Here is a 17,018-nt window from a genome sequence, read left to right as displayed (position 1 = left end):
GGTTACTAACCATAATGGCTCGGCTCTGCCTCCACAGTTGGAGACAGCAGTGCGTCCAAATAACAGTTTCTAGGAGACACAGGAGAGTTGAGGGCCCTTGCCCACAGGTCCTGCTTGTGGGTTTGTTGCGGGCATCAAGTTGGCCACTGTGACAACAGGAGGCATGGGTGTTTGGCCTGATCCAGCACGCTCTTCTTACATTCATATTGGCTGAGATTGGGGCAGTGCCCCATTTGCTCTTTCAGTGGCCTCAACTGCTTAGCCTGAGAGTTGCTTGGAGACCACCTCATGGAGCTACAGTTCCCAGCAGCCCAAGCTAACTACAGTTCCCAGGATTTGTGGGAAGCCATGCCTATTCAAAGGGCTCGAGGGTGCTTTAAAGGTATGATGTAGATGTGACCCAAGATTCTAGTCCTCATAGAATAAAGGACTGAATTAAATAGGAACATAAATCTGCCTTTTACTGAGCCAGACAGCTGATACATCTAGCTCAGTATTGTCTGCACTGACTGGCAGTGGCTTTCCAGAGTTTTACTAGCTCCTATCTAGAGATGTCAGGGACTGAACCTGGAACTTCTACATGTCAAACAGGTGCTCTGCCATAGACAGCCCATAATTCAGGACTGGGGTTTCATGGAAGAGCAACCTAATCAACCCTTAGGCTGTGTACACACCAGACATTTAAAGTACACCACCCAATCATGTGAGCTGTAATTTGTTAAGGTTACTGGGAAATTTAGCTCTGTGAGGCATAAACTATGGACCTCAGGGCTCTTGGGCTGCTGTGAAATTTGCTTTAAAAGTGCTTTAAATGTGTATGCAGTCCTACTGAATCAAAAGATAGCCTTTTAGCACTGCACTGCAAAAGATAGCACTGCACAAACATGAGAACTAGAAGCTTGTTTTAAAAACAAAACTGGATCTGGAATTCTCACGAGACCCATCCCAAGTTGGGGTAGGGGTGGGAGGAAGATAATGTAGCCTTTTCGGACTATGCCCTTTGGGGTTGTTCAAGAAGACTGGATGCCATGCTTTTGCAAATCTGGCGTGTTTTCTTTTTCAAATCTGGCGTGTTTTCTTTTTCGGTTAAAAATTAAGCTGCTTTCCGGCAGAGGGGAGAGTCCATCTGTTGCCCTGGAGTTGCTGGCTGGCTAGCTCATCTATTTAACCATGGAAGCATGCTAAGCCTAAGCAACCGCTTGAGGAACCCCAAGATTCCTGGGGCATCTGCTCTGCAATGCGGAGATCTTCAGGGGGAACAGCTTGCACAGTATTACAGACAAGAAATCCTAGCCCATCAAACCCCAGTCACTGTTTCTCCAAATGCCCAGAGAAATGAATGTGTCTTCCGATGAAGCTGGAATGATGGCAGTGGTGCGCACAGCTCAGCTGAAAGGAAATGCCACAATCAGGTGGGAGCAAACGGAGTGGGAACCTGAGGCCTCTGGATGTTAATGGACTACAACTCCCATCATCCTTGACTATTGACCATGCTGACTGGTGGTTGATGGGAATTGGTGCCCAATCAGGGATTGAAGCCCAACAAGATGTTATAGTCCAACAAGTTCTGGAGAACCACACAGTCTCTCTATTTGTGGACTAGATGATCCTTTAATCCCAGGACATAAAAATGTAAGAGCTTTCTGGGTCAGGCCAAAGGGGGTCCATCTAGTCCAGCATTCTGTTCTCACACTGGCTGACCGGATGTGTGTGGGAAACACAACCACAAAACATTCAACCACAAAAGCAAACTCCCATCCTGTGGCTTCCAGCAACCCGGGATTCTCCAGCTGTCGTTCCTGCCTTGCAGGGGGCTGGACTAAATGATCCTTAGGTCTCTTTCGACCCTACAATTCTTTGATTCTACCATATCTGTTTTATAATTTTAATTATAAAATAGGGGGTTTAAAATAAGCAGCTACCCATTTAAATCTCACTCTAGTGAAGTTACAGCGCTCATTCTCGGTCTCACTTTGGAAATAATTTGGAAATCTATGTGGAAATAATAAGTGCTCTTTATTTCTGTTGTTGGTCTAGAAAGTTGTATAGCAGGCTTCTTTCCACGAGAGGGTGCAATGAAACCGTGCTTTTAAAGCCGCTTCCTTCCCATTCTAAAGTTGCTGACTCAGAGTTTCTCTGGCTTGACAAGGCAGGAACTGTCCAGCAGGGGGGGAGAGAGACTGTGCAATGGACCCCCAGCATCCTTCCAAGGAGTGCCTGTGGACTGTTCGTGAATCAGGGATGAAGCTTTTCGTGGCCATTAAAGGCTGCTCTGATCTCTGTTCCCCTTTGATTCCAGTCCATTAACTTCACTGCTTGGGTGTTGAGAGGAATGAAATAAACAACGGCTTATGTGAGCTCAAAAGAATAAAAAAATCTCCCTGGACCTACAGGGGAGATGGACTGCCATCCTGTTCTCACAGTGGTCAACCGGATGCCCCAATGGGAAATTTGCAGGCAGGATTCGAGCACAAAAGCACAACTATCCCCTCCTGTGATTTCCAGCAACCGGTGGTCAAAAGCACCGCTGCCTTCAGCTGTGGAAGCCACTGTGCACAGCCACTGTGGCTAGTAGCCATGAAGGAACAGCTTTCCCTTCCATGAATTTGCCCAATCCTCTTTTAAAGCCCTCCAAGCTGGTGGCCATCACTACCTCCTGCAGGAACAAGTTCTATGGTTTAACTGTGTGCTGCGTCCTGAAGCTTCCAACATTCAGTTTCAGTGGGTTGCCACAAGTTCTAGAGCAGGGTTTCCCAAACTTGGGCCTTCAGCTGTTTTTTGGAGTACAATTCCCATCATCCCTGACCTCCTGCTAGCTAGGGATGGTGGGAGCTGTAGTCCAAAAACAGCTGGAGGCCCAAGTTTGGGAAATCTTGTTATGAGAAAAGGAGAGAAACCTGCCTCTATACACCTTCTCTGTGTCATGCATAATTTCATAAATATCTGTTGTGTCACCTCTTAATTGTCTTTCCTCTAAACGGAAATGTCCCAAATGCTGCAACCATTCTCTCATAGGGGAAATGGTTAGGGAGGCCAGGAGAACCAGTAACCTGATTCCCCGTCTCCAAAGCAGTCCATCCTCTGGTTGCATTGCCAACTTCTTTAATGCACCATGCACCATCTGCAGGACCTTGCAGCTGGGCAGCAGATGGGGCTGTTTGGGGCCTGCAAGGGAAATGAGTGTTCTAATAGATGTTTCCTCCAGAGTGTTTTGTAACAGTCCCTGGAGGCTCCTGCAGTCAGGAACAAGTTTAGCCATGTGTATTCTCTTTCCAGCCCTCTCCTGAAGAACATCTCCACCTAATTTCCATGGGCACTGTTTATTACTTGTGATTACATTTATACCCCGTCTTTCTCCAAAGACGGCACACATGGTTGTCCTGCTACCCACTTGCAACCTCACAACAACCCTGTGAGGCAGTCTAGGCTCTCAGACAGTGATAGGTCCAAGGTCATGCCCCCCCAACTAACCCCCCAATTGTCTCCACCCAAGAAGGGGTGCGATGGTAAGACTGTAAACTCTCAAAAGCGGTGTGCAGTCGTTGCTAAGTTTACGAAGCACTGCTCCAGACTATGGACCTTCTGAGTTATCTCCTCACCTTGAAACCGTGTAAAGGGACTGTTTTTTGGAATCCCCCCTTTTCCTCCAAGTTGCTCAAGGTGGCATACATGGTCCTCACACTCTTTATTTAATCCCCACAACAACTCTGTGAGGCAGGTTAGGCTGAGAGTGAGTGGCAACCCAAGGTTACCCGGTAAGCTTCACGGCCAGGCAGCAATTTGAACCCTGGTCTCTCAGGTCCTAGCCCAACACTCTAACCCCTATTCCACACTAGCTCTCCTTGACGGGAAGGCTAGGAGGTCACTGCTTTTGCATGCAGAAGTCCTCCAAGTTCAATCCCCAGCACCCTGCCCTGAAACCCTGAGCAGCTGCTGCTGGTGGTGCAATGGTTCGACAGCTTCCTAAGTCCCTGTATAATTCCCATCTTTAATTTAGAACTAGGAGGACTGGAATCTTAACTTTTAGGGGAAGGGGCTTAGCTGAGTTGTAGGCTACCTGCTCTGCAGGCAGAAAGTTGCAGGTCCAATCCTTGTGGGCATCTCCAGGCCGGGCTGGGTAAAGACCCTCTTCCTGAAAGCTCTGGAGAGCAGCTGCCAGACAGGGTAGACAGCACTGAGCTAGAGGTACCCCACGGTTTGACTCAGGAGAAGGCAGCTTCCCGTGTTCCTATTTAAATCAGCTCTTAGTTCTGAACCAAGATGACCAGAAGCTCTTTCAAGTGTCCCATAGGGACTAGAAACTTTGACCACAAATCAAAGCAGAGGTCCCCCTCCCCACTGGAATCTGACACACTTCTTGCTTTTGAAAATTGTGAGATGTATGTGCACCTGGTGACATCAAACAGACCAGCCCCCAGCCCCGCTGGTTGATAACTGAGTGGAACGATCCATCTTTGGGATGGCTTTGTGCCAGTATTTGCCTTTTGCAATAATGGTAAGCAGATGGGCGAGGGATTACACGCTCACTGAGAAGGTTAATTAGAGAAAGACACTGTCTGGGGGTGTAAAATGCCCATTGATGTACAGGGGGAGCCCATCAAGCCATTAGCTACAGTTCTCATTAAAAGATAGGTGCTTTCCCTGACACTTATTACCTCTTCCTACAGCTTGTGAGTCGCAAGTGGGAACTCTGGACTACTCCAGATGACCTGTTTATTGAATATCCTCCTGATTTGCTTGTACAAAACCAATGGAGGGGTTAGGCTATGCCCAGACCTTAATGAGTATGTTTTCTCATTTGTTTCCAAGGAGGTTATACAATATAGGAGAGTTTGTTTGCAATGAGGATGTACTATAAAGGAGTATTCATCCTGCTAATCTCTGGATTTGCTGGCAGGGTTTTACACATCTTCCCATTAATCATTCCTTCACCCCACTCTTCTCAAGCATTTCCCTTTCACTTTCCTAACTGCAAAAGTCTCTCTCTTTTAGAGCCAGGGTGACAGAACACTTTAATCTGCTTTACGTGCATAAACCTAAATATCCAGAATGCACTTGAAACTTTCCTGCAGATAGTGGAACAGGTTAACCTCCCACCCTTCATGTTCCATGATACTAATTAGCCTCTTCCCTCCATTCTTCTGATTAATGCTTTGTTTGAAACAGTATCATATCACTTTAATCAGTCATGACTTTCCCCAAAGAATTCTGGGAGCTGTAGTTTGTTAAGGAGAATTGTTAGGAGACCCCTATTCCCTTCACAGAACTACATTTCCCAGAGTGGTTTAACGATCGATCCCCTTTCCCAAGGAACACTGGGAACTGCAACTCTGTAGGATGACAGGGATCATCTAACAACTCTCAGCACCCTTAACAAACTACAGTTCCCAGGAGGGGAGCCATAACTGTTTAAAGTGGCATGGTACTGCTACAAATACAGGCTTTGTGATATTTTTTTAAACTAAAAAAATGCCAGCTTCTATGGAAATGTCAACTATCCGATAAATAAGAGACCAAAATTGACTGATTTGCCTATCCCTAAATGCTAAAAGAACCTTTTATAGGATGCCAGTGTAAACCAAACCTTAAGTTTACCTTTTTTAATTTAGAGAAAAGAAGGTCTGTACAGGTATTAAATCAAGAGTTATTGATGTATCTCCCCATAAAGCTCTTTTTCAAGAGTTGCAATGAGGACTATAAGCTTTAAAGTCGGCAAAAGGAAGCAATTGGGGGCTCTCATAAAGAGCTGGCCTTTATCAACTTTCCTAGTGAACCTCAGTCAGTCTGCAGCCAATCAGTCACAGTGGGGCAGGAAAAAAATGCTAGCCCTTGATCAGCATGGCAGGAATTGAAACCTGCCTGTGATTCAGGAGTGTTTGATTGTACTCTGTGTTCTTCTGTCCTTTTTAGGGTAATGACCAAATTCGCTTTGAGCTCACCTACTATGCCATCTGCCCTCAGATCAAGGTAAGGAGCTATACCAGTGCACTGATGATCTCCCATCAAAACAAAGTTGATAAATTATCGGAGGGGGCATTCGTTTTAGTGGGGAATAGAAAATCAAACTGAATTGGGCCTCAATTGGGATGCCGATTCATAGCATGAGATGGGGGAGTTTATTCTCTCTGGTGATTGCAGAAGACCCCTGTTCCTCTCCCAAGAACTACAATTCCCAGAGTTTCCTTAAGATGAGGGAATCATTGTTTAAACCACTCTGGGAACTGTAGCCCTGGGAGGGGAAGAGGGCCTCCTAACAAATCTCAGCACCCATAATGAACTACAGATCCTGGAATTCTTTGCAGGGGCAGAAACGTAACTGTTTAAAGTCGTATCATAGCGCTTTAAATGTAGGGTGCAAATGTGGCCTCAGTTAGTAACCCAGTGGTTCCCAAAGTGGGTGATACCGCCCCCTGGGGGGCAGTAGGATTACATGTGGGGGTGCTAAGAGGCAAGTGGGCAGCAGAGGGTGCTGGTGGATATGTAAATGACCATCATATTTTGAAAAGTTAGCATTTCTGGATCAAATTTAGCAGTTTTGTTGAATTAATTCAACTAAATAGTTTTAATTGGATTATGAATAAATGTGCAATTAATTGTTACTATTTTGAATGTTATTGTGCTGTTATCTTCCTTAGTGGGGCTATTCTGAATATTGCTATTTTATAGGGACGGGAGCATTGGAGATGTGTATGGAACCAAGAGGGCAGTAGCCAGAAAAAGTTTGGGAACCATTTTTTTAACCCTGAAGCTTCAATATACTCTAGAATTCCATTCTGTTGTCTTACGCACAATTCCCTCCCCATTTTTTTGCTGATGCCCATCTGAAGGCAATCCTATTTTAGCTGATGTCCCTTCCCAGCCAAACAACTGAAACTAGAAATCAGTTCTTCTGAGTTACATAAAAAACCCAGAAAATTTGTTGTCAAATCTACTGGCTTTCGAATGGGTTGTTCTGATCTTTTAATCGGCCTCCTGTTTTAACCCAAACTGGAAAAGGCGAAATGGACACCTGAATTGCACCTTGCCTTGGGCTGGTCATTAAGTTACAGTAACAGCTTGAGAGCATCTTGGATTACCTTTGTTTGGTGAGATTAATGCAGGAGATGCTTAATGGCCAGTGCTCCTGGCTATCCAAAAGAGCTTTGAAACTCTCTCTCCTCCAGGCAAGGGTTCATTCTAGTAGCTGGTTTGGGGAAAGTCTCCAGAGCTGTGGTCCCCAAATTTTTCCAGGCCACTATCACCTTGGTTCCAGAAACTCATTATTCTGAATGGCAGTTTACACGACCCGCTAAAGAAGATAATAACACAATAAGATTCAAAACAGTAACAATGAATTAGCATTTATTGAAAATCCAATTAAAATTGATTCAACAAAACTGATGAACTTGATCCAGTGATACCAGCTTTTCAAAGTATCCCCATGTGTCTTAGAAGGTAATCCCACTGCCCCCAGGGGGTTGGTCTTCACCTTGTGGACCAGGTCTAAGGGGGAGAAATCCAGCTCTGGCCTCATTTATATATGAGCCAACCCAAATTTGCACGTTTTGGAAATTGCACTCTGAAATCTGCCCTTCTCCAGCCAAGCAATGTGCCCCCCAAAATAAATAAAAATGTATACACTAGAGTAAAGTGTGCATAAAAATGCATATAATCATGAAAATAGCTCACACAGCTCCAATAGTTATTTTGGGAAATTGTGGCTGTTAGATGTGGCTTCATAGCGCTTTGAATGTATGGTGTGAAAGTGGCCTATAATGTATCTTCCAAATGTTGCTGGGGTTATAGCCTACCAAGCACTACTCAGAGGAGACTCACTGGAATGAATGTTCTTAAGTTAGCCATGTCCTCTCATTAAGGAGGACTATCAGTGGATCCTGTCCTTCAACTTCTGGCAGAAGAACATCAGAAGAGCTTGGCTCCTGGGTCAGGCCAGTGACCCATCTAGTTCAGCATCTTAGTTCTCACAGTGGCCAACCAGATGCCCATGATGGGAAGCCCACAAGCAGGTCCTGAGTCCAGCAGCTCTCTCCCTATTTGTGATTCCCACCAACTGGTATTCAGGGGCATAGTGCCTCTGACAGCAGAGATAGAACACATTGCGGCTAGAAGCCATTGGTTACTCTGTCCTTGATTTTATGTTAGAACCCGATTCTACCAAACTCATATTTGCTGACAACACCCCCGAATAACCAGTTCTTTCCCACCACTCTCTGTAGATCATTGCTCCTTGGAGAATGCCGGAATTCTACAACCGCTTTCGGGGCCGAAGTGACCTCATGGAATATGCCAAGGTAGGAGAATTCGCCCATCTCCTGTATTAGTCCTTTCCCCTTGTTCCTGTAACTGCCATACCCCTGTTAATTCCTGCAATTAAAAGTATGATTCTTTTGAGTATTGGGACTCCCTTCCTGGAGAAGCCCGTTGGGCTCTCTCCTTGTCCTTCCACTGGCAGGGAAAGACTGTTTTGTTCTTTGAGAATTGACTGTTTCTTAAGGATGGGGCTTTAAATAGTGCTGTGCTGTTTCTGTCATCTGTATTTTAATACATTTGGTGTGTTTTTTTAAATATTGTTTTTATCCTATTTGGGTTTAATTACTTTTTAAGATAATGGTTTAGTTTTTTTGTTTTTTATCTGTGTTGTTTCAGTTTGTGTAAGCTGCCTTGAGCCCTGGTCTGGGGGAATAGGCAGTATATAAATAATAATAATAAATTTAGTAATAAATGAGCCACTTGCTCTCATCGCCATTGAGAGCAGCCTGAGGCATTTTAAGCCTCTGCCCCCTGGGCTGCTTCTTCTAGCCTCAGAAGAAGAACCTCAGGATCTTAACAGGCCAGGCAGATGTCCCTTTCCCATTTTGTAGCCTGCCTCCTGGTGTGCAATGTGAGAGGCATTTGGTTTCTCAGGCCCACAGGAAGAAGGGGCCTCTGAGCAACCCAGCTCTCGGCCTTTCTAGTGCAGGACATTCTTCCAGGGCCTCAGGCGCTGTGGTCACTTGGTCTGCAGCAGCTGGCTGGAAGTCTTAGACCTGGCCTTGTTTCATAGCTGATGCCTCTGTAGCCTCTAACTCTATGCCCTGGTTGCGGCTGGATTTAAGGGTCATGAACAGGATTTTGCTACTTCGGATTCTCAGCATGTGCTTCCATGTGGAAATTTGCTGCAGCCTCGGAATGGTCTTCAAATAAGTTTTACTCAGAGTATACATTTTGAAATCTGTTCCTTTGTCTGTCTTGAACTCAGAGCAGGGTTAGCAAAGGCCAGGGGTGCCAACCTGAATAAAATATTGGGGGGGGGGGGGAGGTAAGCCCTGTGCTGCATAATTGATCGTGATGTGATGCATGCACACCATTTGAATGGCAACGCCCATCAATTATTTTTTTTGGGGGGTGCCTGCCCCCTCAGATGTTTTTATTGTGGGGCTGAAGGCAAAGGTAAAAGAGGGTGATATTATTCTACACTGCAGCAACACCTATAGTGTCCAGGTCAAGGGAAAGTAATAGTCCCACTCTGTCCTGCCTTGGTCAGACCACACCTGGAGTCCTGTGTCCAGTTCTGGGCGCCACAATTTAAGAAGGATATTGGCAAGCCAGAATGTGTGCAGAGGAGGGCAACCAAGATGATCAAGGGTCTGGAAACCAAGCCTTATGAGGAATGGTTGAAGGAGCTGGGCCTGTTTAGCTTGGAAAAGAGGAAACTGAGGAGATATGACAGGCATCTTCTTTTTTTAAAAAAAATAATTTTTATTAACAGGCCAATCACATCACATTATCCAAATCACACTAGTTCCAAATTATACAGCCAAATTTTTAAATTTTGTTGGGGGTACCCATACATCAAGCTCCGAACGGGTCCAAACATCACTTATATTGCTGCTTTAATTAAACAGTTCTATCCAGTTCAATCCAGATAGTCCTTTATTACTTTCTTCATCTTCTTGTTGTTATCATATATTCCTTTCTTTGCGATCTCTGATAATCTTCACAAGCGGATTAGAAACAGACATCCTCTGTGTGGGTTTTGCACTCTCCAAAGATCATATCACTTAGGGACAGCCGCCATTCCACGCTTCCATAAAAAATTTATCTTCGGTCTGTCCTTTAATTTTCTCAGGCTTGCCAAGTATATCAGGAGGGCTCTGTCAGGTTAAGATCACATTCCAATCATCATTCACATTCCGATGGTCCTGATCCTCCTCCCCCTGTCTTTCTTTCTTAGACAAGCCTGTCTTAGCGAGATGCCATTTAAAGCTGCGTCATAAAATTTTCCTCCATTCTCCGTTGTTTACCAGTCATCTCTTTAACTATAATCCACTCCACACAGTTCTTGAATTCCTGCTTGTGATTAATAAAACGCAACGATCTTCTTTCTGGGGTGGAGGGTTATTAATATTCACATAAGGCAAAGTAAAGAAAAGTTTTTTCCTCCACCCCCTTTCTTTTTCACTCCAAACATACCAGTCTCTTAATGGTGGTTCATCACTTGATTTATTTGTCCCATCTGTCGCCCCGGTCACAGAGATCCATTAATCAGCAGTCTTATCTCCTGGACTTTGCTTGATGTATGTGCTTTAGCTTCTTTCCAATTATATGTTTCCAATTATATTTTCGAGCTAAAGCGAACCATCACGCGCTGATTGGAACCGGTGTCAGGAAGAGCCGACCTCATCGAGGGCTCGTGCCAAGTGACTGGCACCCCCTTCTTTCGAATCCGGGGGTGCGTTATGGACACCGCTGGCAAGGCAGCCCCCCCCATCTCCTGGGGGGGGGCAGGAAGACTGCATACTTCCCATAGCAGCCTCTTAATTACCTCGTATGGGTTGGAGAGATGTTATTGTCAGCCATCTTCCAATGTGCCACCTGGTGGCCCCCCGATATGACAAGCATCTTCAAATATCCAAAGGGCTTCCTTTCACACGGAAGATGGAGCAAACTTGCTCCAGAGGATTAAACTCAAACCAATGGCGTCAAGTTACAAGAAAGGAGATTCTAACTAAACATCAGGAAGAACTTTCTGACAGTAAGAGCTGTTTGACAGTGGAACGGACTGTCTCAGGCAGTTGTGGGCTCTCCTTCCTTGGAGGTTTTCAAGCAGAGTTTAGATGACCACCTGTCATGGATGCTAGTTGAGATTCCTGCATTAAGTGGGTTGGACTGGATGACCCCTGGGATCCCTTCCATCTCTATAATTCTATGATTCTATGACTTGACTTGAGCCAGTGTGGTGTAGTGGTTAAGAGTGGTGGACTCGTAATCTGGTGAACCAGGTTCACTTCCCCGCTCCTCCACATGCAGCTGCTGGGTGACCTTGGGCCAGTCACACTTCTCTGAAGTCTCTCAGCCTCACTCACCTCACAGAGTGTTTGTTATGGGGGGGAGGAAGGGAAGGGAGAATGTTGGCCGCTTTGAGACTCCTTTGGGTAATGATAAAGCGGGATATCAAATCCAAACTCTTCTTCTTCTTCTCATTTCCCCTTCTCAAACTTGGAACACAGTTACTCCATCACTGAGCACCCCGTTCCTGTGAAATCGAGGCTGCTTTGCTCATGTCCCCTGGGGGGGGGGGGGGCTGAAACCTTCCAGAGTGCTTTAAAAAACTGCCGTCCATTCTGCCTCCTCTCTCTCTCTACACCGTTCACAACGTGTCATTTCCCCCCTTCTTTCATCACAACGAACCTTTAATTTTCTAACCTTCAAGGCCACTTTGGATTTTAGCTGAACGCAATCTCGCCTGCTCGTTACCGCAGCAATTACAGGCACCCCCTGCAGGAGGCTTCCACATATCCTCGGTTTTTGGGGCGTAAGGATAGTTCCCCCCTTCTCCCTTTTTTTTTAAAAAAAGGCCCGTAATTACCTAGATGTTAATTGTCATCCACTTTGAAGGCAGAAACTTGTCCCCACTTCAATAGCTCCTTCGAGAGACAAAGTAAATGCCTTTTTTGCCCTCCCCTCCCCAATGCCTTTTATTCCCCGCTTTTTTTTTTTTTTTGAAGAACAAGTTTCAATAAAACATATTAGAAGTTTTGCATCAGAGCCCCTTGGCTGCCCACCAGGGGACCTTTTCTTTCCCTGCGACTTTATGGAAATGGTTGACAACTGGGCTCAATCAATCAAGAGGAAAAGAGCAGTTCGGTGTATAAACCAGAAAATTGCTTGAGGTTCTCTCTCTCTCTCTCTCTCTCTCTCTCTCTCTCTCTCTCCTTCCTAGTTCTTTTTTTAAAATAAAAAACACCCAACAACAACGCCCATCTAAAGCGGATCCAAAGCTGTGTTGAGTCAGAAAGAATTATTCTGCAGAGGGTTCTGAGACCGGATGCTGTCGCTCTCGGCCTCCCTTTTAAATTTTATATTTTGGAAATAAAGAGGCACGTGCTTTTCCCGACGCTTGTCTTTTACCATCTGTTATTTATTCCTAAGTAGGCAATTTCCAAGAGACTCCCATATGTTTCCAAACGGTCAAATTATTAACTTCGCCCTCTCTCTGTTTGTGTGTATGTATGTGTGTGTATTTTAATTGTTATTTGTATGGGAAACTGAAGTGTGCGCCTTTTCTCTTTCCAAGAAAAAAAAGGCCACAGCTATAAGCTGAGGAGAGGGCCCCCGCTCGAAGCAATTAATGTGGACGAAAAGAATTGCGTTCCAGACTTTTCAAACCGTGGCCGTGTGTTAGGGAAAGGGCAGGGGGGAAGGGGAAATGGTTGGTTAATGGATGCACAACCTGGGGTTTTTTTGTGTTTGTTTGTGTTCATTCACCACCAGGGTATTGTTGTTTGAATCTAAGGTGCTGGATGAGGATATTGGAGAGCTTTTAGACAGCCTGTCCTGCCACAAGCAAACTGTTCCTTTATCTCCTGTCCAGCAGATTCAGCCAGGGTTTTGTAATGCTTAGAGAGCCAGACTAAAAGGCAGTCGAAAAATAACACATACATAAGAATAACCTGTTGGATTAGGCCATTGGCCCATCTATCCCTGCACTGTCTGTTATCCTCACAGGGCGCCAAACAAATGCCCCAATGGAAAGTTTTTCCTCCTGGATGTTGGAAGCTTTAAGACGGCCTTGAGTATACCTTCAGGTATACTGGACCAATGGCCTCGGTCCAGTATACCTGAAGGAGTGTCTCCACCCCCATTGTTCTGCTTGGACACTGAGGTCCAGTGCCGAGGGCCTTCTGGTGGTTCCCTCACTGCGAGAAGCCAAGTTACAGGGAACCAGGCAGAGGGCCTTCTCGGTAGTGGCACCCGCCCTGTGGAACACCCTCCCACCAGATGTCAAAGAGAAAAACAACTACCAGACTTTTAGAAGACATCTGAAGGCAGCCCTATTTAGGGAAGCTTTTAATGTTTTATAGGTTTTTGTATTGTAATATTCCGTTGGAAGCCGCCCAGAGTGGCTGGAGAAACCCAGAGAATAAAGGACTCATCCACACAGTGCAAAGCTAAACTATGGAACTCACTCCTGCATGGAGGCAGTGGCTACCAATTTGAATAGCAACAGATGGATACCAACTTGGATGGCTGTATGAAAGAATTAGCGTGAGTTCATGAAGGAGAGTGCTATCGATGGCTACTAGCCATGCCAGCTGTGCAGTGCTTGTGAATGCCACTTGCTGGAAACTTCAGGAGGGACAATGCTCTTGTGCGCAGGACCTGCTTGCAGTTTTCCCAGCAGGGCCACTGCAAGAAGAGGATGCTGGACTAGATGGGCTATTGGCTTAATTCAGCAGGCTCTTAGGTCCTTATCCTCTTATGTTCTTAGTGATGATACAAAGGGACCTATCACTTAGTGGTGGAGCCTGCAGGTTATATGTTAAAAGTCACAGATCCAGTACCTAAGCAGCCCTACTGTACAAAACTTTCATAGACCAGTCTATCACAGGGACTGATGTGGAACACCCTTAAGAGGCCTGCCGCATCTGTCTCTGCGAGTAGCTGGGCAGTGGTCAGGGCTCTGAGCACAGTTCTTGAAAATGCTTGCAAGTCACTTGGAGACCTTGCTTGTGTACCAAATGACTTATAAAGTCAGTAAATATTATTCCGTGTTATAACTAGTACCCAGAATCTGCTACTACCAAAGTTCACGGTGTCAATCCCCACCATCTCTGGTAAGGGTTGGGAAAGATTCTTGTACTGGTACTATTACTGTCTTATGGCTGGTATTACTTTCTACACCAGCTGTGGGCAAGTACCATGTTTGCTGGGGCTGATGGGAGTTGTAGTCCAGCAACATCTTGGGGTGGGGGCAAAGGTTCTCTACCCCTTCTCTATGGTACAGTCATAACTCTTGTTACGTTCAGTTCAGATTACGTCTTTTCAGGTTGCGTCCCGCGGTGACCTGGAAGTACTGGAAAGGGTTACTTCCGGCTTTCGCCGCTCATGCATGCGCAGACGGACACAATGACGTCACGCGCATGCGCAGAAGTGGCGAATCGTGACCAGCGCAGACGTGGGTTGCGTTCTGCTCATGTTGCGAACGAGGCTCCGGGATGGATCCCATTCGCAACCAGAGGTACCACTGTATATTTTATCTGCTTATTCACTCTGCAGTTGGATACCTCTTGAGATGACATAACCAAATTTTGCACAGCGGTTCCCAAGACCTAGGAGCAGGTTTGGATAAAATTGGATGCCGTTTCGAAACAAGATTGCAGACTGTACCTTTCAAAACTGCATTGATTTTATCCAGATTTCAAAACTCCATAGATTTGGGGGTTCCTAAGAATTACCAAGCAATGCTGAGTTCAAGAGTGCTAATTATTATTAGCTTCTGGAGTCCAACGCCCAGTCTCCTGAATCCCTAACAGGTATTCCTGTCATTCGAGAAAAATAAAGATAAAATTTAGTCTAATGTCATTTAAAACACAGGTGGAATTGGAGCGTTTTCAGAGTGCCACTAACAGAAAAGAAAATGACCAGGGTTTTGCTTCACTTTATTTATTTGAAACCTTTAAACCACTGCCTCTTTTAAAACCCATGGTTGCATAAAACACCTAATCTATGTTTCATAGGCTTGTCAGGGTGTGTGTGTGTGTGTTCGCGTAGCCTCCGGGGTGGGCTCCAGGACGCGGAATGGCGGGTGGGGTGGGGGAGAGAGAGATTTGTGGTCATAAAAAGAGAATTAGCTTCCCCAGCCTGCCCTCCGCTTCTTATAACAGCCCATTCAGTATAAACAAAGGGGAGCTTTAATTGACTAACGAGCTCTTCAAAGCTAATGGACCAGTGCGGTCGCTGGAGTGTGAAGTGGGTGGGTGGGGGGGTTGCTCCCTTTCACAGGACTCGGAGCGTGGACAACTATACGCTCGCGCAGTCGGCCTCACCCCGATGGATGGGTGAGAAAAGAACAGCAGGCCAGGAAGAGTGCCTTGTGAGCTGAAAGACGTGGGGCAAGGAGCATTTTTTTCAGCCCTGAGGGCCCACATTCCCTTCTGGGTGACCACTTGAGGACAGTATGCCAGTGGTGGGCAGTGCCAAAGGGAAAAGTGGGTGGAGCAAAGAACATAAAGGTTACATCTGCCTAATAATAATAATATTTTATTTGTCCCTGCCCATCTGCCTAGGTTACCTCAGCCACTCTGGGTGGTTTCCAACATATATAAAAACATAAACACATTAAACATTAAAAAGCATCCCTATTCAGGGCTGCCTTCAAATGTCTTCTAAAAGTTGTGTAGTTCTTTATCTCCTTGACATCTGATGGGAGAGGGCATTCCACAGGGCGGGAGCCACTACAGAGACGGCCCTGTGCCTGGTTCCCTGTAGCTTCATTTCTCACAGTCTGAGGGCACTGCCAGAAGGCCCTCGGTGCTGGTTAGTTTCTACAAACATACCCTTTCTATCGTCCACCCAGGCAAGCAAGAGACACGATCAGATTTTGAGGACACATTTCAGCCAGGCCAAAACACTCAAGGAGGTTGTGGAAGCAGGGCTGGTGTTGGGTGAGGTATCCAGGAGGGGAAAGGCTCAGAAGGCCTCATTTGGCCTCTAGGCCTGAGGTGCTCCAGCCTCCGACAAGAGAAATGCCAATGCAAATGATTTGGGTAATTTATTTTTCTGCCACCCTCATGGAAGCAACAGAAAGGCATGTCCCTCCCTGCCGAAACTTGGAAGCACTGGTCTTTAACAGTGAAGATTCGCGGGGGATTTTGTGAGATAGCCTCTGTCATAAGAACGTAAACAAAGCCTTCTGGATCAGGCCAGTGGCCCATTCAGTCCAGCATCCTGTTCTCACAGTGGCCAGCCAGATGCCCATGATGTGGAAGCCCACAAGCAAGACCTGAACGCAACAGCATTCTCTCCACTTGTGATTCCCAGCAATTGGTATTCAGAGTCACTGCCTCTGACAGTGGTGGTAGGACATAAGTAGAGTCTGGCTGCTATGGACTACATTGAATTGTAGTCTAGTCCAATCCAATCCCCTGCAATGCAGGAATCTTTTGCCCCATGTAGGGCTTGAACCCACAATGCTGAGATTAAGAATCTCATGCTCTACCAACTGAGAAGCCCACAAGCAGGACCTGAGCACAAGAGCCCTCTCTCCCCTCCTGTGGTTTCTAGCAACTGGTATTCAGAAGCATTTCTGCGTCTAGCTGTGGAGGCAGATCATAGCCATCAGGGCTAGTAGCCATCAATAGTCCTCTCCGCCATTAATTTGCCCAATCCTCTTTCAAAGCAATCCAGGTTGGTGGCCACTGGCACCTATGGGAATCAGTTCCACTCATCAACTCTGCTATATGAACAAGTCCTTTCTTTTATCTGTCCTGAGTCTCCTAACATTCAGCTTTATAGGGTGTCCACTAGTTCTATTGTCATGAGAGAGGGAGAAAAACTTTTCTGTGTTCTTTTTCTCCAAGCCATGCATCATTTGATAAACCTCTGTGACATCATCTCTTACTTATCTTTTCTCTAAACTAAAAAGCCCCCAGTGCTGCCACCTTTCTTCTTAGTGCAGCTCTATCTACTTGCATCATTTGGGTAGCCCTTTCCTGAACTTTTTTGAACCCTACAATACCCCTTTTTGAGGTAGGACG

At 45.8% G+C, this 17,018-nt stretch overlaps 1 protein-coding gene across 2 annotated transcripts in view; it reads left to right on the top strand.

Annotated features, from left to right (window-relative positions):
* ASS1 (argininosuccinate synthase 1) overlaps positions 1-17,018 on the top strand; it is an 82,775-nt gene that overhangs the window by 6,316 nt on the left and 59,441 nt on the right. For both annotated transcript variants that reach the window (XM_080990214.1, XM_080990215.1), the window contains exons 5-6: positions 5,911-5,967; positions 8,217-8,291. In XM_080990214.1, the coding sequence (XP_080846340.1) occupies positions 5,911-5,967; positions 8,217-8,291 (132 nt within the window). The remainder of the gene's footprint in view (positions 1-5,910; positions 5,968-8,216; positions 8,292-17,018) is intronic.

The sequence above is a fragment of the Podarcis pityusensis genome (genome assembly GCF_964106645.2).
Source record: "Podarcis pityusensis genome assembly, chromosome: Z".
Taxonomy (NCBI): domain Eukaryota; kingdom Metazoa; phylum Chordata; class Lepidosauria; order Squamata; family Lacertidae; genus Podarcis; species Podarcis pityusensis.
The sequence above is the reverse complement of the archived record's forward strand: the minus strand, read 5'-3'. Positions and strand labels throughout refer to the sequence as shown.